Raw genomic sequence first — 23,335 nt, 5'->3', positions numbered from 1 at the left:
AGTATGACTAAATAGAATAAACAAAAAAAGTCCTTGCAGAAGTGAAACCTTCAAGTGCACGTGGCTATTTATTATTTCTTTAACTGTCATACATTTTGTCTCGCTCAGCCTGGGTCAAAGTTTGTCAACCAACATCCTGAGGTGGGTTGCTGGGACCCGGGTTGAAAGGTCAGTGTGAAAGGGGCTTTAGATTATCATGGCATCAGTCACAGGCTGAGCTTATTTTGGATCGCTTACTCAGTAGTCAGATAAGTAGAACCTGACAAGATCTATGCTAGTCTTCTGACAATGTTTTCCTTTTTGGTTACATAGAAGTGATTTTAAAGTTGTTTTTTTATGTACAGCTTTGTGGTATCCTAGTTCAAACCTACAATCCAAGTAGAATTGATTCAACAACCAACCCGCTTCACTTGAATGAGCTTTATATAGGTCCTAAATATCAAAGAGCCAGCACCTGTCATACAACGTAAAACAGGAGTTCTCAGCAGCCATCTCATCATCATTAGACAGCAGGTAAATGTTCAACATTCAGACTCACCACTCTGCACATCTACCTGCTGTCTACTGTCTGCATCTGCTATTCTGTGTCCTGGCGTTCCAGTTACACGTATCAGTGTCTACGTTCAGCTCTGCATTATTCATTGTTTGTTGCTCACCTGGCTCAGTTGTTCAAAACAAACTGTGACTCACAGCCCAACAGCTTCTGACCTGCTGGAGGTGAGGCAGGTGACTACGTCTGTGCTCGTCCATGCCTTGCCCTGCCTTGTCCTTCACCACTCAGGTATTGTTTCTAAATGTTTCTCTCCCACCTGGACTGATAACTACAACAACACATTTATTATCCATACCTAAATTACTCCCACTTCTCTCACCCCTGCTTGCAGTATAGACCCTATAGCTAATTCCCAGGCTCTTCCCTGCCCTCCGTTTCCTGTGTAGCTGAGAGCATGCAGGATTTTGCCAACTCCTGGGGCTCTGTGAGAGCGAGTCCTTCAGTCTAATGTCCTTCCCCTACCCCCCTCCCCTTCGTCTCCCCACACTAACCCTAACCCTAACCCTAACCCCCCCACCACTCCCCTTCCCTTTATCATTATACACCTCGTCCAACTTCTCCTTGCCCCTGGCACCTTGAGCCACTCTGATCACCATTCCTCCCTGGTCCCTACGCTAGACTTCTCCATGCCACCCAGCACCCCCCTTACATTTCACATCCCCCGCCTTCCAATCTCTCCTCGCTGCAAAATAATCAACCTGTGTCACTCCACTCCTTCCAACCTGATTTACCTCACCCTTACAGTAAAACCTCCCCTCCCTCATCATCACCTGACCTCCCCAATCCCTCAACCTCCCTCCCTTCACTCCCCAATCAAATTAGGCCTGTAGTCCACCTTCTCCCATACCCTCCGCCCAGTTGGTAAAGGCAACGGTACTGGCTTACTTGCGCCCTCCTCCTGGACCCCTGTGTCTCCTCCCCCAATTGCCTCCCATTGCCACATTACCATGCTTGTCATCTGTCGTCCCCCCTGTCCCCCTCCTCATTCTTTGACCATCTTGACTGCCTCCTCTCCTCCCTCCTTCCTCTTCCCCACCCTTTCATTCTAGATGATTTTAACCTCCACCTACGTTGTTCCCCCATAGCTTCTGCCCTTCTCCCCCTCACCAACTCATTTAACCTCATGCTTCTCCCCTCCCCCCTACTCACACATCTGGTAATGGACCTTATCCATGGACATAATCTTCCTCTATTGTAAGGCATCATCATCCATCATAACTGCCCCTCGACCTTCCAATGACCATTTTTTCCTCACCCTCACTCCCTATCCTCACCTGTAATCCCAAGACACTGGTTCCCTGATCTCTCTTTTTCATTACTTCCCCCCCATCTCTGATTTCTCCTTCCTTCTCCCGGACTTAGTCTCTGCCACCCTATCTACTTCACTGTCCTCTTCCTTCAACTCCCTAGTACCCCCACATCCTTATACTCCTCCTTAACCATGGCTTACCCTTCACTTAAAATGGCCTGACGTTCCTTGCTTCAAGTGGAGGGACTCTGGATGTCCTCCCCCTCATCTTTGAACCTCCAAGCCTACCACTCCCTCCTTTTCAATTTCCTCTTTACACTGGAACTAGCCAAACATACATATATATTAAAAAAACAAAAAAAAAATATTGTAATGAATGGGTCAAATTGACCCATGTGGCAGTTCTAGGTAGAACTGTTTATAACTTTATCATTTTTGCGATTCTGGCTGTCAAACGCAGTCATGATATTTAATTCATATATTTAGAAAAAGTAAAAAATGGACATATACATGAGATTTACAATGGAAAAGTAATTAACAATTTAAATCCAAAATGGTCACATTGACCCGCATGGCGGTTCTAGTGTTAAATAAGCATCAGGCTGATACAGTGTAGCTTTCTCAGGTTCCGACGGAGATCCACCTTGGTGTGTAAATGGTGTATTCCACAGGAGCTTAATTGTGACTTTATCTATACTGTATTGGTATTTGTCATGGAATTTCCTTTTTCTTGGCCTCTGGCAAGTTTCTGCTTCTGCACTTAAAGCCCAGTTAAAGTACATGTGTTTTAGTGCCCAGCCTGAGAGTGGGTCAATCTGCCAAACAGATGGAAAGTTTTTTAAACCATCTATGTGGTAGATATCCCGTCAACTCACTATAAATTTAATGGAATTGAGTGTAGAATAGTACTGTGTGCATTCATTAGAAATTAGGTGCACCATGTTAAAACTGATCAGATCCCACATTGTTTTTGTCATATGGGGTTAGCTTAAGCCATTAAAAAGCATAGTGGTGCATCTTAATAAAAAGACAGTATGCTAATCCACTTTGTTTTGTCAAGTTCTGTGGATCATGCATCAGTGGTAAACACGCTGTAACAATTCAACTTGACAATTTAAAATTCTGTTTATCCATCTTTTCCAAGATGTTCCAGGATAAACACTCGAACAATAAAGACAGTTGTGCAATCTTGAAGATTTTCAGCTGGAAACATACAGCTAGATGAAAAAGTTCTCCAGAAAAAAATGGGAAGTGAATCCGAACATTCTGCTTCTCCACCTGGAGTAGATTTCCTGTTGACTTCATGCTGACAAAGAACTGGTGCAGTCCGAAGGATATATGGTATTAGTCTAAAATATCCCCATATGTGTTGACTAGTGGAAGACATTGTACAGACACTTTCATAGACGGTTTACACAATTTGCCTGATACAAAAAAGGGAGGATTGCAAAGGAAAGACAGAGGGAGAGATCTTCATAATTTAGCTGCGATTGGTAAATATCAACTTTCTTCTAGTATTATTGTAGGGCATCATGTATGCCATTTCACCAATTGTCCGTTCGCATCTCTGACGTAACTAGCCAATCAGAGAGCGCATAGCTCATCACGTGCTTAGTTACGGTATCCAACTGCCATAATTTGGGACAAACAAATGCCATTTCACCATGTTACGGTAGAGGGTTTTCTTCAGTTACTGGTGTAAAATGGTAAAAAGAAGTGCCCAGGGGACTTCTAACAGAGGCTCAATGCAACCAGAGCAGTTGAAAGGTGGAATACATTGTATTTCTTTCCCCAAACCAAAGACTCATTTTGAAGCCTAGATAGGACACGCACCCAATGTGTGCTGAACCTCTAGGCTCGACTTTAAACTCCCAACAGTTTAATCTTTTCCTAAATGTTTCTGGAGTACTAATACTTACTAACCTGTAAACGTTAATAATTAAAAATATATCAGAACCTGTCTTGAAATGATAATCAGTCTGACTACTATGTGCTAAGTGTGATTGCCTTATTTCATTCTTTATTAATTGGAAATAGTTCTTTTATTAATTAATAAAGAAGGCAATCACACTTAGCACATAGTAGTCAGACTCACTATCTGACAAGTGTTTTTTAAATTTTATTTTAGTATGGACTAGACACTACGAACAAACACATCACGTTTGTCTTTTGGAGTTAAATACAGTCACATAACACTAATATTGTACGACTGTAGATTAAGATTAATTTGTTAGTGTAAAAATAAACAAATCTGTTATTGCTAACAACAATGACAATATAACTGACAACGACAGTCACAGAAAATGCTCCCAAGTTTATTTATTCTATATTCTCTATTTAAACCCTTGCAGAAAGTAATATACTGGCAGCAAGTATAGGTTACTTTTTCCAAAATAGCACAGTTTTCGTATACTGTCCTATCCTGTTTTCCTAATATCCTATTTTGACACTTTACACTTTTTGTAAGGTGAATGAGTTTACGTCCCTAGACCTGGGGTAACTCATTAAAATGCTGCAACATCTATATTAATGTTCTTTGACGTTTATAGTGCTAAAAAAAAAAACAACTTAGAAATGAACTCCTGAGCTAAAAACATGGATGGACCTCACAGTGTACTGACCCCCCTTTGTCGACTGTGGGACGAAATGCTATCATTTTTCCAAAAGCAAAATTTAACTTAATTTGCAAGGCCAAACAGTTGAATATGTGGCGGTTGCCATTTCTTTCTCTCTAGCTTGACTGACATAGCAACAGTAACTAGGGGAGGCGTGTTTAATGGTGGTTTTGCGAATGGTCAATTACCCCTATGCCTCAGGATAAATGGGAGACACCTGGTTGACAATGGATTTTCCTACCAACTGCCGTATTCCTTCGAATTTAAGATACACTTTTTGAAACATTTTTTGCTTCTCAAAAGTAGCCTGCGTCTTAAATCCGAGTACAGTAGTTTATTGCAGTTAGTATACAATCTTTTTGTATACCCAAGTACACAAGCAGCAACGTGACTTACTGCCTTGAAAAGACAAACCAAAATGTTACTGCTGATCTTGAATCTTCCATGACATACAAGCAGCCACTTTCAAAGAAGCGTCATTAGCTTCCTGAGGAATTCAAAGATGATGCATATTTATGTGATGTTTTATTTTTTCCTCAAATTGAGGGTGGGAAATTCAAGGGCTTCTTAAATTTGATGGAATACGGCATTCGCCTTCATTGGCCAAACCAGTAGAATTACTGATGGTCAGCATGTGTCCATGCGTGCGTGTGTGTGTGCGTGCATGAGTGTGTGTGCAATAGTGGTACTGGAGGTGCTTGGTAGGTAGCAGTACAGCGACAGTAAGCCATTATACCGGCTAAAAAAATTATGTTTGGAATTATGAATAAACATACAATATATTTAACCTGTGCATTTTCTCTTCTTTGGCTGTAGCACTTTCAAACAATGTTGAAGACCAAGCTGAATGTTTTAACATTGCGGAAAGAGCCACTGCCCACAGTAATATTCCACGAACCAGAAGCCATCGAACTCTGCTCCACCACTCCGCTGATGAAGAATCGGACTCACCCGGGCTGCAAGGTATTAAAATTACTGAACTATCAAGTTTCTTCTCCAAAAATTTCGGTGAGACTAGTCACTTGAAACAGCGTTTTCACATATTCTTTTTTTTTTTTTTTAATGATTACTAACCAGAGGGATGGGAATGTATTTAGAGGCTTGTATGTGTTTCTCTGTTATACAGTACTGTATACGTACAGCTATATACATCAAAGGTGTGCCTTAAAGGAATTGCTGGAATGTCTGCCTACATTCCGTCTGGCTAGACATAAAAAGCAGGTTACCCTGTATTATTTTAAAGCTTTCCTTCAGAGTTTATTTCACATGCACTGTAACATTTGGAAACTTGGTCCTGTTGCCATGATTATGCTAAACTAAGAGCTCAAATAGTTTGCAAAGGTGTTGCTCCTGTGTTGAGAAACCAGCTTGGTAAACATTCCACATGCATTTATCATGGTTTTTTTTTGTTTTTTTTGATCATGCTTTCTTATCCATTCTTTTGTACTATGATTTACTCTTTCCTAAGCTGTGAGTTGCATCATACCTTTATTGGGAAGCTCACACAGACAACCTGTAAGAAAGAAATTGACCTAATAAGATATTAACCCATTATTTATATATATCAAATATTGTATAACAAATATATTTATATATATATAATATATATATATATATATATATATATATATATATATATATATATATATATATATATTCTATATATATATATATATATATAATATAAACAATGGGGAAATAATGATCTACAGGACGTTTCTTATATGATTCTGTATATGGTTTTCTATTGTTTCTGCACAGTTCGTTATTTGCAAAAAAAGACTCCTCCAGGCTTCAGTGCCAGACAGGCTTCAAAGTACATACAAGCTTCCGTGCACAATGCAATCCGCCATGGGGAGTCTCTTCAGCAGTGTTGGCTGGAATAGTTAATAAGCAAGGCAAATAATGATCTAAGATAATCATACAGAACACCCATAAAAGGGCCTTAAACAGAGAAGGCTTTTCAAATGTTGAAAATGTAGACAATCCCTTTTAAATAGGCATCTGATACATTGTTCACAATTTAGTCAGGTTGTGAAGTATTCGGTTCCTGAACTGCACACATAATGTCAGTCATTCCATGATGGTAGGTGATTGACATTACATTGCTGTCTGGGAAACCTCATTTCTAAGGTAGGTGGGATTGATCTTGAACAAAATATCTGTGTTGTCTTGGTCTGATTTGTTACTCTGGAATCTGTATCTAAAGAAAGGGTGCTGGAGGTGGAGGTCCAGTACTAAAACCCTGTATCAGAAAGGTGTATCTAGTTGCAAAGGAATCTGACAACCTACAGCTGTACATTATTATTTCTATATATGGAAAATATACATCTGCATTAAAGCAAATTCTAATGTATTAATCCTCAATGCCTGAAGTGTATTGTAATGTTCAAATTGTTCTTATAATTCAGTCACCAGTAATGGCACACTATGCTTATAATGTATCTGTTCTTTTAATTCCAGTGGGGAGTGTCCCAAATTAAAACAGCACTCATCTAAAGAATTCTGTGAAATCTGTTGAATATCGCTGCCTAGTTGTGAAACATTCAAATAGGGTATAAAGGCACTGTGCTGTAGGTATAGAATTTGTCTGAGCAGTTCTTTTTTCAAGATAGTTGTGAGACAGACTTCAAGGCTATGTTGCTATGGTTACAGCTATATCCATCTATCCAAGAAAACCTGTTAGAAAGGCTGTGAATTTTTTTTTCTTGCATTTCAATAGCTTTTGTTTTAGCAGGGAGAACAAGGCTTCAGGGCTTCATTTAACAGCTGAAATAATTGGAAAGTGGAGAGCTTGCATTGTCCTGCTTGGAGACAGAAGTGCTGTCAGCAGCCGAACCAGAAAATATTCAAACACAGAAAGCTGGTGTCCTCAGCTTTGGTTTTGTGCAATTATACATTTGTAAAGCAGGATGGAAACAAATGGTTAATGTTTTTTTTTTTTTTTTTTTTTTTTTTTTTTTTTTTTTTTTGGCTGGCTTTGCTGCCAAAACAAATAGAATCCACGAAATGGCAGCTACACTTTTTTAAATATCAAATTCTGTGGTGAAAAGCAATTTTGTGGTTTAGAAATCATAATATTTTCTCCTGTGCATTAGTAGATGGTACAAACACCTTTACTTATAAGTGTGACAAGTATTGTAAAATGTGCGATGCTTTAAAATATTTTATAAAATCTAAACCAACAAGGTCCAGAACTATGCGTTCTTCTATTTGTTTATTGATTTTCAGAAATGAATACAGTCATACATTTCATCAGCATAAATAATATCATTCTTAGTCAATTTGCAGATTGCAATTTATTTATCATGGTCCTGTTTCACCGACAGCTTTTAAAAATTCATTAGTAAACACATTGATTTTCAAATTGTACACAAGGCCAGAATACATAAATAAGACATGTTTCACTACATGATATATATACACACACACACGTATTAAAAGAAAAACTTCTAAAATAAAGGCATTTTTAGCAGCATGCATTAAAGGCATTAGTCTCTTGAGAGGAACAGTGAAGTCTAATTTTTATGGCGCTGATTAAACACTGTTGGCTCATTCAGAGAGTGCAGGGTGGCGGTGAGACCATTTCTAATCAGCCTGGACTGATTTGAAAGGCGCCCCAGGTTATGCAATGACTTCACTATGTAATGCTTAACACAGCTGCTATGGTTACGGCCGTAGAGAACGCTGGTAGGGCTGTCGAGTGTAATCATGAGAGAGGCAGGGTATCTATTCGGTGCTAAGTGCATTTGTCAACTGTGGATACTGTTTTTTAAAAGCAGAGAACCTTATTGCTTTAGGAACAAAGATGCTTCACTTAAATCAGTTCAATTACGCAAATAGTTTATGATGATGCAACAGCAGGAAGGATATTCTGGAGCTCAATAGAGAGAAAAAAAATAATGAAAAAACAGTTCTGCATCATTAGTTTATGTCGTAACAAATTAACATTTTACAAATGCCACTCCTTACTAATTAATCATTTGAATTAAGGTCGCGTCTGTGTGGTCTGGAAGAAAAACACAAAGCAGGAATGGGTTCCACATTGATAAATACAAGTTGGCAGATCATTACACAATCAGGTTCATACAGTTCTGGCCAAAAGTTTTGCATCACCTATAATTTTAGGACTGAGACATTAAAAAAAAAAAAAAAAAAAAAAAAAAAAAAAAAAAACTATATGAACATCTTTTCATTTTAATAATATGTAATCAGTGAAACTACTAAATGAAATTGCAAGTCTACCGAAAACCATAATAGTTTTAGTAAAAAAAAAAAACAGTTTTTCGTTAAGTACATGGAAAACTACAAAGAGGTATGCAATTCAGTATGTTAACCTAACATTATTCAGCAGGTTTCATTCGACTTCATGAAGCAACATTTGTTAATTCTATAAGGTGGTGCAAAACCTTAGGCCATAGCCGTGCATGTGCTTCAGAGTTACAAAAGTAAGAGTTGTTTTTGCACATATTTAAAAATGTGGGCTATTAATGACCTAAAGCACTAATAGCTATCTGTCTGGATAATTTATTTTCATGTTGACAAGCTAAAGATGCGGCTTCATAATTGGAGGGATGGGGACATAATTTTGAGCTGTCTGTTTGTTTTCATATCTATTAGGGTTTAATTCATGGCGTAATAACATATTACTGTAGCTGTTGGAAGTGGTGTTTCGTGTTATTTAAGATCTGCACTTATAGAAACATGTATGGCACCTCATGTCAGCAACGCTTTCTTCATGCAGTAAAAGGTGTCTTACCTTCAAGAATAATACACAACCAAGCATTGCCGTAAGGGATTATTTCCAGGCTTTTTCATACATACCCCCGGTTCTCTAAGGACCTCAAATGCTTCATTGCCTCATGGGCCTTTTTACTTGTGACTGCTTGCCTGAAGGAAAATAACATAATCTTATTTTTGATCACGGAAGCTGAAAGCCCGAAGCTCTAGTATTGCAGTCTTGAGAGTGAGTGGGAGAGTGAAAGAGAAAAGGAATAGGAGCGAGAAACAAAGCAGTCTTTATACCAAGTTAAAGGACAGAAAGCAACTAAAGATGCCTGCAGTCCTTGTGAACGGTTCTGGGTTCTGTTGGCTCGATTTACATTATCTTTAGTTTTTCTAATGCTCTAACTGGATGCTAGCTTGCTTTCAGGCCTGGGTTGTTTTGCACAATTTTCTTGCTGTCTGCTTCTTCTGAAACCATGTGATACTGTGGCCTTTCACATGATTTCTGAAGAACAAGGAAGCAGAGAAATACAAAATAAATTAAAGGTCCTTAAAGAAAGATGGCAGCCAATTAGGTTAATCAATATATAAAATTAATGATCTAAAATCTCAATATTATATTATATAGCATCATAACTTTGATCCATTCAGAATGATGGGAAACAACATACAATGATTAGGGATGGGGGTCAAAATGTGAAAATGGCACTTTGTCAATGTGACCTTTCACAAGCTACTGAGCTAAACCTTATTTTTTTTAAACTGCAGCCAGGGCCCTTTCCTGTTGGAATACATCAGCAGGATTAATATAGAGGTAAAGGGCGTGAATTTAAAATAAGAGACATAGTTACCCGTCCGGGGCTGATGATGGAAAAGGCATGTTGAGGACAACCGGAAGCAGAAAGGACATCCAAAACAGATGGGGCCAGGAGGAGAATAGGAAATATATGGTTATTATTGCATGCAAGGGGAAAATGTTGTTGCATTGTCTGATATTTTAAAGTGCAAGGTCAGCAATCTTAGAAAGCAAGAACCAAGGAGCGCGAGCGTGTCAATGACAAACGACTGAGGTCCGGGGGTTATGCCCATGTCAGTAACAATGAATGTACGCAGGGAGAACAATCGTGTAATCCAGTATTTCGAGTGAACGAAAGCAGGAATAAAGTGCCAATAGCTTTACTCTAAGGCTGTTTTAGTGAATTTGTAGACTGTGTGGCTTTTCAGTCTGGGCAGTTAAATAAGGTACTGTATTCTGCCAAGTAAAGTTGAGTCAACCAAGGGATTATATTGCATGCTTGCATGCTTTGAATGGATTGGTATAATATTAAAGCACTAGAGTAAATAGAGTACTCCCACCTCTTCCTCATTCTCCTCTAAATCACATTCACACACTAGCATGGAATAAAGCAACATAACTAACAATTAAAAAAAAAAAGCCGTCAAACTTAAAGAAACAGCCTGCATGCAATTAACAGTCATTACAGTTTTTAAATCTAAAGATATAAGTTGTAACGAATTTATGGTTTAAGAAGCTCTTTCATTAATTCAACTTTTTAGGGCAGTAAAATATCAAAATATACAAATAGTAAAAAACATATATATGCTTGTTGAGAGTTCTTGCACTGAATTTAACAGATCACATGTCGGAGTCAAGCTTGAAGTAATTTAAAATCCAAGGAAAGAATAACGGCAATTCACAGCATTGCGTTACGCTGTGTTGCTAAGCAGATGTGGAGGTTGAACTAAGAAAGTATTTCTCCAAATTTGTGTTTAAACATACTTTCTTTTCCCATACATTGTACTTGGTAAACAGAACAATCCATCAACATACATGGAGTGTTTATTTCACTCATGAGGATGGTTGTAAACAACCCCACTCGGCCATCCGCCTTTGTCAAATAACTACACGAATCCATGAACATTCATACAGTATCCTCTGTATCTATTTGAAATGTACGTTTTGTCAATTTACTATTAAGGTAACTAAGGGTTAGGTAAGGGTTAAGCTGCTCTTGAGTTAATATTAAATGAATCCGTTATTGAGAAAATAATTAGGCAACTTTATTAAAAATGGCTCCATGTTTAGTACTGTCAAGGCTATTTTCCATATCTAGTTTATTTCACAGACAGCCTGGTCTGTTTTCAAAGTGGTCAAAAGGTTTTAGTTTTGTTTGATAATGGAGGCAATATTTCCAGTTTAGAATTTCCATGCAATATGAACATACCCTGCTTTTAAAGGACGTAGACTCAGCTAACTGGATGCAACACCCTATCTCTTTGTATACCACCCTGGTCACTTAAGTACAATCTATCAAAACGGACCAGCCCAAAAGGGAGCTGACATAATTAGACTGCTGTTGCACTATCCATGGAGTTAAACTGAGCTTTGTGAAAAGGGTGCAATACATTTTAACTAATCTGATTTATGTGTGTGTATATATATATATATATATATATATATATTAGAGGTTGGTAAGGTAGACATGTCACCTTTTTCAGTACTGGAAACATTGAAAAATAATAAAAATAATAATAATAATAATAATAATAATAATAATAATAATAATAATAAAGTTTGAATAGTTATGTTAAATGCACTTCATACTGCGGGATTCTTTGCGACATGTATTGGCCATATTTTGCTGTTGTTGTTAATGTAATGTTGTACTTGTATTGATTTATTTATCTTCTCAATCTGAACACAGCGTAGTTTACACAAAACAAAAGTATAGGCATCGAGAATATTGTACTACTCCTTCTCTTTCTCTCGCTTTTCCTATGTATCCCTGTGAACAGGCTGGCTGTAGGGGTGACTTCAGGCCAGGAAATTAAACCTAAAACAAAACAGGTCAATGCTTTGTAAGTGTGTGAATAGGGCTTTTCTTATACTGACTTAATTTTGTGCGTATGCTTTTTCTGAGTAAATCTGCTTAATTAAAAAAAAAAAAGTTTCCGGTTCTCAGTCTGTTTTCTGGGTACACTACTCACAATAGTTTAGTTACATGTTTATTTATTTTTAAATAAAGGCCACGTATTTGATCTTCTCAGTAAGAAACTATACCTGCGCAGTAACTGTAGGTAAACATTCCGTATTGGAAGCCACACGGCAATTATTATTAATGGATAATTACCTTATTACGGACATACACTGAACCAGATAGTTTTATATAAACATTTGGTAGTGGTAAAAGAAATTAAACAATGCCCCTTGTGGCTGGTGCATGCACAAAGCCGGACTGTTAAAATATACAAATTATCCCATTGTCAGTTTAAAGCAATCAATTTAACAGTTCCTCCAGTAAATACAAAAGGGCCTCTGTGTGCCACAGCCACATGGACTGTACACCTAGGAATAATTAAAATGAAGGCTACAATATATAACTAAAGACGTAATGCATATTGTTACTTTTCTGGCAAGCTGTCAGAATTGCAGCCTACTTGTTCATCAAGTGAGAAAAAAATTGATAGTCTCCCTTTGGGTGTGTATATATGTGTGAGTTTTTTAGCAACATCAGACACATAAGTTTGACTTTATTTTCATGACCTCATTTATATAAACAAAGTATTCTGAGAAGGAGGCCAATACTTAAAAAATTAAACAAAAAGATTAACAGAATAACTGAGATATACAGACTGAACCCCCGCCAAACAGCAGTCCTAGTTAACTTGCAGATTTCTGTGTTTTGAACGTCAGAGGGATAATTTTGACATTCAGTTGGAACCCTGTTAAAAAATTGTAACTAATCTGGCATTTATTTGAAATACTGGGGAAAAGGTAACACAAAAAATAAAACATTTTTACTATGTGAATGTAAACCATCTCATCTATAGCATTTTTTTTTTTTTTTTTTAATGTCTGTCATACCAGGAATCATAGACTCCGATGTGGTAGAGAAACACTTGGGCGCTGTAGGGTTAATATCCCTTGCTTCATGAATTTAGACATATTAACAACAAGTTTTCCATTAAACTGTTGCCTGTAAAAAGTTTGCATCTGAAACTGTTTAAGAGTACACAGTAAAATGATGAACTGCTCTCAGAAATTCAGCATGTTCTTATCTACAGCCTGTGCATTAGAAGGTCCTGATTCTTTGGTCTTGTTTTATCACAGGAAGTCAATTACTAAAAGAAACTGATAACCCTGACATTTAGTGAAAAGACAGGATATCCTTTATATAAATGACTTCTGGAACTTGAACCTTATTGGCATTAAAGTTTGTTTCTATTATTATTATTATTGTTATTATTATTATTATTATTATTATTATTATTATTATTATTATTATTATTATTATTGCCCTCCCCAGGGTAGCTGAGTTGTAACATCACATTTTTAGTGGGTCTCTCTTCATAATGTTCAGAGACTATGAGAAAGAAGCTCTCAGGACTGTTACCTCTCACCTACCGCTGTAGGTTCTTCCAATTGAATTTTGAGTAAATATTGGATAAAGTAACAAAAAAGGGAGAAATCATGGGAAGTATTCTGTCTCAGACTTAGTGTTTCTTTTAATATGCTTAGATCAATAAAATAGACTGTAGTAAGTGTTGTTTTGAATATGTTTAAAAGTAAACAATTTGATTCCTTGTAATAAATGGTTCAAAGACATTCTGCATGTTTAATAATAATAATAATAATAATAATAATAATAGTATATTGAAAAAAAACAACTTTAAAACTGAACCATGCATGCTGTGCAGTACAATTGCTATGTGAAACCTTGTCAATCAATCATGATTTAAAAAATTGACCTGGGTTCTTGTTTACTGGGTTTGTAGGATTTTCTGTTTGCCAGAAGTTTGAAAAACAGAAATCAGTTACAGACTTTGGTTCACCTTAGCTTTCCTGAAGATTTATTTCATAGATACAATAAGGCCATACCCCAACCTGTTACCGTAAGCGCACTCAAAGAAGCCATGCTTTGATTCATTTTTGGGTAGAGATGAAGGGAAACATAAAGAGCCCTGTAGATAAATCTTTTCTTTTTACTGTCAAAAATTGTCCCATGTGGGGCTCAACCTGTATTTGGTTAGGCAAGGTATGAAGGTCTTTTTTTTTCTCTTTATGGTATAATTTTTCTAGTTATTTTTGTAGACACATTTACCACAATACTAAATTATTTTTAACTGCATTAGGAACATTGAGTTCACCACAGTTTGAAAAAAAAAAAAAAAAAAAAAAAAAAGAAAAGAAACTAGGTAATACCAGTACCATTCAACGTGTTTTGGGATCACTGGGGAAATGGATCTCCTGAACTAATTTTGTTTTAACAGTTTTGGAGCAGGTTATATTTATAGTCTACTGGTTACTTGCAGTTTGCAACAACAATACTACTACACTACTACTACTGATGAGCTTGTTATCTGAATGATGTGTTGTGAGTGGTATTCCAGAAACATTGTTTAATAACCATGTACAGTGTTACATTGATAAAGAATATTAAACAGCTGTCTACAAAGTATAACGTTTGGAGGCACAGCTGGCTATCAACTATTATTGTCTATCAACACAGTTCCAGTGTCGTCTTAACTTGTGGATTTATTTGACTTATCTGCAGGGGCGTAGCTAGGAATGGAAATTTGGGTGGGCCCCAACTTCAGGTGGATGGGCAAGTACCTAAGGTCTGACGTCACAGGAAATAGATTACACTACAAACATGATTTAAATCAATTAAAACTCTAAATAAATCTCCACAGGGTTTGAGCAGAGCAAAGTAGAAAAGACCGAAAATGTATGGTGCAGAGTGAAGCAAAGCGAACATTTTTTGCAGTTTACAATTTACTGCTTATCTGTCTCGCTGTGTTTTGGAAGAATGATGAGATTCAAGGTATTATATTATATATATATATATATATATATATATATATATATATATATATATATATATATATATATATATATATATATATATATATATAACATATTTCATAAATGTGATTAAAACTACTATATATGGTATTGTTTAATTCTAAACACCTCTTTAAAAAAACAACACTAATAGGTTTTGCAATTGAAACGTTAGCTATTAAGGAGCAGATTAAGTCAAAAGAATTTAAAGATTGCATCAGCAGCCCGGTTATGTCGGCCCGGGAATTTTCCGTCCGACTCAATGGGAACATCAGCCAAGGCTGAGGGATCTAGGATATGTTCTTCCTGGAACGAATTCTTTAATAAGCCTCCATTAAGTGTTATAATATAACTAAAAAAAAAAAAAAAAAAAAAAAACTTGTATACATTATTTTCGACACAACAACTTCAAAAAAAAAAAAAAAACTACTGTAAAAAAAAACTAAAACTGAGCAGGCTGTTTACTAAGTCTGCTGTGTACCAGGTGTTGCTTGTGCTAGAGAATGTCTTTATATTTGCCAGACCAGCGATAAATGAGCAGCTAGATAAAGACATTTTAGCAAAAATTGTAATGGAGATGTATTCTGAATTTTGGCCCTCCTTAATTATAGCCATATGTTTGCAAAACATATGCAAGTGTTTAGTCGTAGGTTTGCTTTAAGTATCTCATTTTGTATTTTTGTGAAAATACAGTATTCATTTTGAAGAAATAATTAGGGAAAGATTAACTGCATAGGGAATATCTTTTAACACGCCTTATTAAACATTTAAGACTTTGTTTTACAGTAGCATCTTTTACAGCGTATTGTGCTTTACCAATACAACGAGGTCACCGTCATTACTGGCTGCTATAGTGTAGCTGTACATAACTATCACATTACTCTTCATAATCCTTTTAACAATTGAATTGTAATGGATATTACCCATGGTGTTATTGGATTCAGTGTATTAGAACAGTGATTTAATATCATTTGAAGTATTACAGTAGTCATAAGCAGCTGCATAGTATGATGCCTAATGTTGGCAATAATAATAATACATTGCATTATGTGTATTATTTCACGTTGATGAGGTTAGAAGCCAAAGAAAGCACAAATAATAAATAAACGAAATAACCGAGAGCTTACTGACAGTAAGAACTGGTTATACCTTGAAAATAGAATTGGTTGTGAATTTACACAGCTAGACGCATTCATATTAATAAAACAGTTCAAATCCTGTTTGGTCTTTTCTTTCCTATGAAGTACAAACATTTTCCCCCTCTAGTATTCCCACAGCGCCCATGAAGTCATAGGAAGAAAATGATTTAACCATGAACTAGGTCAAGAACAACAGGCAGCATTGTAAGTAAATCCATTTTCATTGCAGCATTTCATTTGTAGTACTGCAGGAGCAGTGGTCATGATATGTATGTAGGCGTGAGTAATGTGGTGCCGAATTGCATCCCCATAACTTTTCTGAATGTAAAGATTAAGGACCGTTTGCTATTAGTAGACTACAAATTAAAGTAGACATTTTTCTTTTAACTTTTAATATATATGCTGTAAATGTCTAGTGATCAGTGGTACTACTTGGTAGCTCTACTAAGCTCTATTTAAGTAAGAGACCATTTTTGAAGTCCACGAACATATAGGGTAAATGAAGGAAAAACTATTTCCAGACAAGAGGGTTTACTCAAACACTTGAACAAATACAAACTTGAACTGCTGTTAGAATATAGCTTTTAGAAAGCTTGAAATGTTATGATGCAAAGCAGTTTAATGTTTTTTTTCTACCATTTATTCTTCCGTTGTATTATAAATTAGGAAAGTGTTATGTCTATTTAGTTTGAAATCTCTTTTAGTCAGAAAAACACCCTCCAATGCTATGTATTTATAAATACAAAAAGTATCGGCAGAGGTTTCATGTTTGCTTGCCAAATAGTTTTCAGCAAAGGTTTTATATCTCCACCATGTGTAAGGCATAAAGGAAGAGCATTGCCTTATAAGCTAGTTTATAACTTTGGTGTTTAGGATATGAAACAGAAGACTGTCTTAAAACGGATCAGGTTGTTGGAGATCAGGTTTGTCAGGCTTGTGTAAATTTTCTTCTGTGAAAATGCAGAACTCTCTTTAATCAGAAGAAATAAACTGTTGTCATTCCTTAGTCTGGGTGCCATTCCAATTTTGATGCACACAAAATCCCAGAGGACTGTTTGGAAGTGGATCATATCTTTTTAAAAGACAACGACTCAAAAGCATTTAGTCTGAGTCAGTGTTTAATATAATTTAAAAAAAACAGAACAGTGGAAGCACAAACTGTTCAAGCATACACTAATATAACAGACACACACACACACACACACACACACACACACACATATATGTGCTTGTGTTTTTGATATCTCCACTTTAAATGGCTGTGCACTTTTGATAACTTGCCACTTTTTCACATTTCTAATGTCTTTTTGTTTCATATATATATATATATATATATATATATATATATATATATATATATATATATATATATATTTTTTTTTTTTTTTATTCTGTATAACTATTAGAGTCTTGATTAGTCAGGATTCCCTAAATCATCTTGCCAGTCATCCTTGAAGACCAGCCCTTCTTGCCATTGAACAGCCTCTCTTCTGATATTTATTTTCTCTATTTTATCCACTGTATTATATGCAGTTCCATTTTCTTCAACTAAATATTGCTCCCCTCTAAACAGAGAACAGGCTGTAGTACGCTGTATATTGAAACTATGTTGAAAGGCTACTAAGCCAGTTTTTTACATTGTCGTCAGTTGTAGAAACAGCTGTGAAGCACTAGCTGTCTCGCTCTTGCACTCTTACTGCAGCTGTATCATTTTAAATGCCACCCAGTTAGAAACTATAACAGAAAATTTTAAAACACTTTAACACTTTAAACCACAGTTGTAATGACTGACTCAGGGCTGTATTAAGGGGCGGGCCCACAGGGCCCCCAGAAAACTAAGGGCCCCTTAATTATGAACTTACATATTTAATTTACAGATCCTTAGAATGTATATGTATCATGTGTACATCACTGTAAGACCAGTAAATACTGTTCACAATTTTTATTTAATAACACTTGACCCCCCCCCCCCCTTCTGAAAGGGTTTAAGTGTTTTTGACACGCCACCTGCCTGTTTTTAGTGTAACGCCATGTAAATTAATGTACTACCACTGTGTGCGTGCGCACGCTCACGTTAAAGACGTATTTTAACAGCCGTTGATATGTTAATTGGTAAATCATGAATTTGGCTACCAACCGTTGCTACTCAAGTGAGGGCAGTATCTGAAACCAAAAAAGGAGAAACATGTTTAAAAGAAGCAGCTTAAGAAAATGCGGTAGAAATACAACAACCTCTTACTACATTTGAAGCTGCTCAACAAAAGGTAAATTTACCTAGTCTGTGCCCAGGGCCCAGTGAGTTCTTAATCCGGCCCTGCTCGACTCGACTCGGAATCAAGTCGCAATCTTTCACGACTCACGCAAAAAACTCTCCATCTGACTAGAGTCATTGTCTTTATGATAAAATCAATAACATACTTATTTCATTTTCAATACATGCAGCCCTTCTCTAACACACGCAGTCATCTTGTCATTTTGAATATTAACAAGTTCTTGCCACGGTTGCTAAGACGTTGCTAAGGAAATAGAAAACACCTTCCTGGCCTGTAGCACCGTTTTGTGATCATAACGTCACAAGCAGCAGGGAGCCCCTGAATCAAAATGTGTAGGCGGGAAGCAAAGCCAGATTTCTGAACACTGATCACAGAAAATCCTGAGGAAAACAGTGTTTTTTAAGTTTTGTCACAGACACGAAAAAAACAAAACAACAACATGGAGAGTACACTAAAAGTACCTGCGGTGGTGGAGTTTGCTTTTAATAATTACACAGTCGACCGGGAGAGAAACAAGCAGGCACTATAAAGCGACAATATTATGAATAAACTGCTTTCAAAATATAGCACCAGCAACTGCCACTAATTTATACCGGTAGGTTAGTAGTTTTTTTTTTTTCAACGGCTAAAATGAGAATCTAAATTAATTAAAAACTCGGGCATAATGCAACAGCGGTATTTTTTCCAAAATGAGTAGGTAGTCGACATTCAATATTAAAAAATAATGCCAAGGCAAATTAAACAACATGGCAGAAAAAGCACTGATTAAGATGTTTTGTGAGCACACAAATAAAGGTACCGGTAATGAATGCATGGAAAAAGTTTCTAAAGTAAATTTTGGCAGTGAAATTTTGAAAAGTAAATAATTTGGGAATTATTTGCTGCTCACTATTCTCTTTATTGAATGAATGTATGGTTGTATGTATTTTATCTGTTTATTTATGGACACCATATCTCATAAGGGAGTTGGTGCTTTGTAGTTATTTTTAAATTTTTCTTTTAAATCCAAGTCTGAATAAAACATTATTTACAGTACACGTTTTTTAAGCTAATGCAAACTAATAAAAAACTACAAACATTTGGAAGTTTACCAAACTACTGTTAGGTAGTCCAAGTTCAGTGCTTTCATTGTACATATTCAACATTTTTTTAACTGCTTAAAAAAGAATGCTGTTGCGCATAAATTACTTTGTGTAATAAATAGGATGGCATAGTTCAGTGGGGGTAGTATTCAGCAGGCTAACAGTTGTGCCACAAAAGCAAAGTCAAAATGACAGTACAGTAAATAAAAAAAAAATAAAAAATCATAGGCTGCAATTTTGTTTTGCAGGTTTGCTAATCATTTTGGGAACTAATGTAAATGTTTCATCTGCAAGGTGTCCCAAACTGTTACAGCAAAGCAGCAATTCAGTAAGAATCTTTCAGTCTGAAAACATGTTATTTTTGTTTAAAAACTTATTTGCGGGAAAAGCTGATGAAATGAGATTAGCACTATTTAGTTTGCTGGTGGAATGTGTACGACTCCTGAGATCTCCTAAAGACGCCAGCAGTCTTTCCTTCCTACGATTCCAGTATTTGTTTTTGCCACTAGACAAAACTTGGTTGGTCTGAGGCCTGGAATGTCAACAGTTTGTTCCTATATTGGAAGGAGAGGTTGATGGCATTTACCTCTCAGCATCTGTTGCCAACTTTTTGGGGGATGTTATTGAACTGAGTGGTGAACAAAGTGTAGGAGAAAGTACTAGTGAGAAATACATAATAAGAACAGTGTAATGAGCAAACGTTATGCTAGTTGAAGAGACTACAGAACACTGAGCAATAAACAGTCAGTTTTGAGCATACAGTTTTTCTTATACAGAATCAGAATATTCCAAGATGACAAAACAAGAAGAGCCTCCTCTTAAACAAATTGCAAACATCAATATTGGATGCATGTCCCAGACCAATGTGGTTATGTTTCTTAAGTAATATTTCTGAAAATATAAATTGCTTCTACTTTCCTCAGAGGGCATGCCAATAGTAGCTGTGATACATTGTGGGGGGGGGGAAAGAAAATGCAGTCAGAAGCCTGCACTGCTATGTCAATGCAAGCTTGTTTTAAAATCCTAAACGTGTAAATGTAAGGAAGGTGGGTGTTTTATTGGTAACGCAAAACTCGTTTGCTGACTACTTAGGGAGAGACGAATGGTGGAATAATCTGAGCAAGGACGTGAAAGTCGACCCTCTGTGTGCAGAGTGGTGAAATATATTTCTTTGGAGAAGCATTGACCGCACACAGAGTGCCATTTCTCAGTACGTCTGCTGGCTGTTGCGGGTTTCCTGTTTGTTAATCTCTTTGTCCAGGATATCGACTGTGGAAACTTTCCTTATTTAATGTAAACTTCCATCATCGTGCCAGCAGAAGGATGCAGTTATTTTCCAGCTGTACAGCATGTAACAACCTCAGTTTTATACAACAGACAGGTGGAAGTCATCAGTATTGTTTTAAATGGGGGGGGGGGGGGTTGCATTAATTTGAACATTCCCTGAATTTAACGTACAACAGTCTGCTGCCTGAAAACACACACTAACAGTTAAGCTGACAGGATTAACTGCATACTATTATCACACAATTTCTATGGTTCATTTGTTTACTTTAGAATCTTAAATCGTTTTACAGATATTGAAGGTTACAGACTCCTTCATGCTATTGTCTTGATTGTCTACTTTGTGATTGGGTTCTTTGTATGATGTCTAATAAGACTATAAATTATGGATTAAATGAAATAGGATAAGTATAGAATGTATTCATAACAACTGCAAATAACATGTATTCATCAATCAAGAACTATTTAATACAAAAGTGTTTATTTTTTCTCTGCTCTGTACTTTCTATACTGTGAGCAGTGCAGCGGCCCTAGGCCAAAGGGAACTGTTTATCAAATATGTACATTTACTTTACAAGGGAGTTCAGCTTGCATAATTGAGCAATGTGTTGTAGGTATTTTGTATGTATGACAAACAACTGGAGTTTGCTCTCTACCGTCTCTGCTTTGGGAAGGTTTACTGTTAATCATTAAAAAACAAAAACCCACAGAATCGAACACTTTTTTTGGCAGCAGAATGCTTTCCACGTAGTTAGTCATTCTGTGTTACGTTGGCAACTAGGTTTCATCCAGCAGTATGAATCTTATTCCAGTAACAGACATCAGCTTACTGGGGTGAAAAGCATAGATCCCTGTGTTACACCAGATACAATAGACCTTGTAACCGTTTCACACAGAGTCGACTCTATTGCCCTCACTAATTCACTAGTATCTGAGTGTGGCTCATAGAGCACAGCTTCTGATGGTTTTAACTATATTGCACACAGATCTCTAATGCTTGTAGTTGGCTTGACAAGCACCATTTGCTATTGAATGGGACAGAGATTATAATACTGTGCCGCTCATTCATATAGGATCCCCAAAAGGGCTTTACAGAAACACTGAAGGGGTGGAACTCAAAGGCCACTGTGTGCCTGCACACCACATAACAGATAGGATTGTTCTCCCAAATGATTATTATTGATGTTACAGTGGAAAGCCATTCGTTACGTGCTATGATGGTTGACTACCCAAACTCATTTCCCATAGTTGCCCCAGGCTGAATTCATGCCAGCAGAGAAAAGGGCCACTATGAGTTATCTTAGACATGCAGTACTGTTATGTTTTTGACATGGGTTTGGTTTATCCCTTCATCATCTTGGAATTAGATTTGTGTCTGACCTTAAGCGTTCCATCTGGATTTCATGCATGATGGATTAGGAACAAGCTTCCTTTAGACTAGTTAAGTTGTTGGCTATGCAGCTGTGCAGGTACACTTCACTTGCATGCATCTTCCTTGCTGAATAGGCTTTTTCTATAATAGTGCCCATAGTCGTGACTTATGTAGATGTCTTCATTTCTATTCAGCCTGGCTTTTCATTTTAGCAAATAGATCATAATTAAGGATACGATTGTGTCACAGATGTCACAGAAATCGTGAAAATCGTGAATTTGAACACAAGTCAGTGAAATCTTGGAAATTAATGTAAAAACACATCTGATTATCTCTTTCTTTGTTTCCTTTAAAAATGCAGTATGCTGTGCACTGAAAATACAAACATGCGAGTACCTGTAAATGGTTTGGTTGTGTATGCACGTGTAGCCATGTAGGTCAGTGAATGAGATTTGTATTTTGTAGCTGAGTGAGTATGTAAATGAACACAGATTGTATGTTACTGTAAACTCACAGCGTTTGTTAGTTAATTTTTTAAAACAAAAAAGTGGGCTTGCATCTTTAAAAATTATTAATACTTACATTTTATTTCTTGAAACTTTCTTTCATACAATGTAGTGTTCCCAGGTAGTCCTGATGAAAATAAATCCTTTCTCTAAAACTAAACATTGCTGAACAAAATACTTCAGACTGCTGTTGAACCACTTTTTGTTTATCATTATTTCCTGCAAACTGTAGCTAAAACAAGAGGTTTATCTGTTTTGTAGTCAATCTGTTTTTCTGTTCTTTGTGATGCCCCGCTTCTTGAACATGGCGCCTCCCTGTGTGATTTGAGTTTTTTTTTTTTTGTTAGTTTTTATTTTTAAAAGGTGAGTGCTCTGAAACAACCAATTTAAACATTTTGTTCTTATTATTGAATAATATGTATATACTGTTTCATTTTGAACACAGGAATAAAAACAATTATTTGACATGCTGATTTTGTATATATAGCTATATGTACATTTACGCCGGAAGCGCACAGAGAAACCCTTCTGTTTCATTACACAGCCTGTGTGAAAGCCTGCATCATACAGTATTAAAAAAAAACAACGATATTATGTTGGTGTGAAAGGACCTTTAACTTTTACTCTAAAATAACAAAAGGAAGCTGTGTGGTCCAGTGGTTAAAGAAACAGGCTTGTAACCAGGAGGTTCA

At 36.5% G+C, this 23,335-nt stretch overlaps 1 protein-coding gene across 1 annotated transcript in view; it reads left to right on the top strand.

Moving 5' to 3' along the window:
• LOC121326672 (PTB-containing, cubilin and LRP1-interacting protein-like) overlaps positions 1–23,335 on the top strand; it is a 37,049-nt gene that overhangs the window by 9,818 nt on the left and 3,896 nt on the right. The window contains exon 2 of the mRNA XM_041270025.1: positions 5,234–5,380. Within this exon, the coding sequence (XP_041125959.1) occupies positions 5,234–5,380 (147 nt within the window). The remainder of the gene's footprint in view (positions 1–5,233; positions 5,381–23,335) is intronic.

The sequence above is a fragment of the Polyodon spathula genome, chromosome 14, assembly GCF_017654505.1.
Source record: "Polyodon spathula isolate WHYD16114869_AA chromosome 14, ASM1765450v1, whole genome shotgun sequence".
In the NCBI taxonomy this organism is placed as follows: domain Eukaryota; kingdom Metazoa; phylum Chordata; class Actinopteri; order Acipenseriformes; family Polyodontidae; genus Polyodon; species Polyodon spathula.
This window is presented reverse-complemented; position numbering and strand designations above follow the sequence as displayed.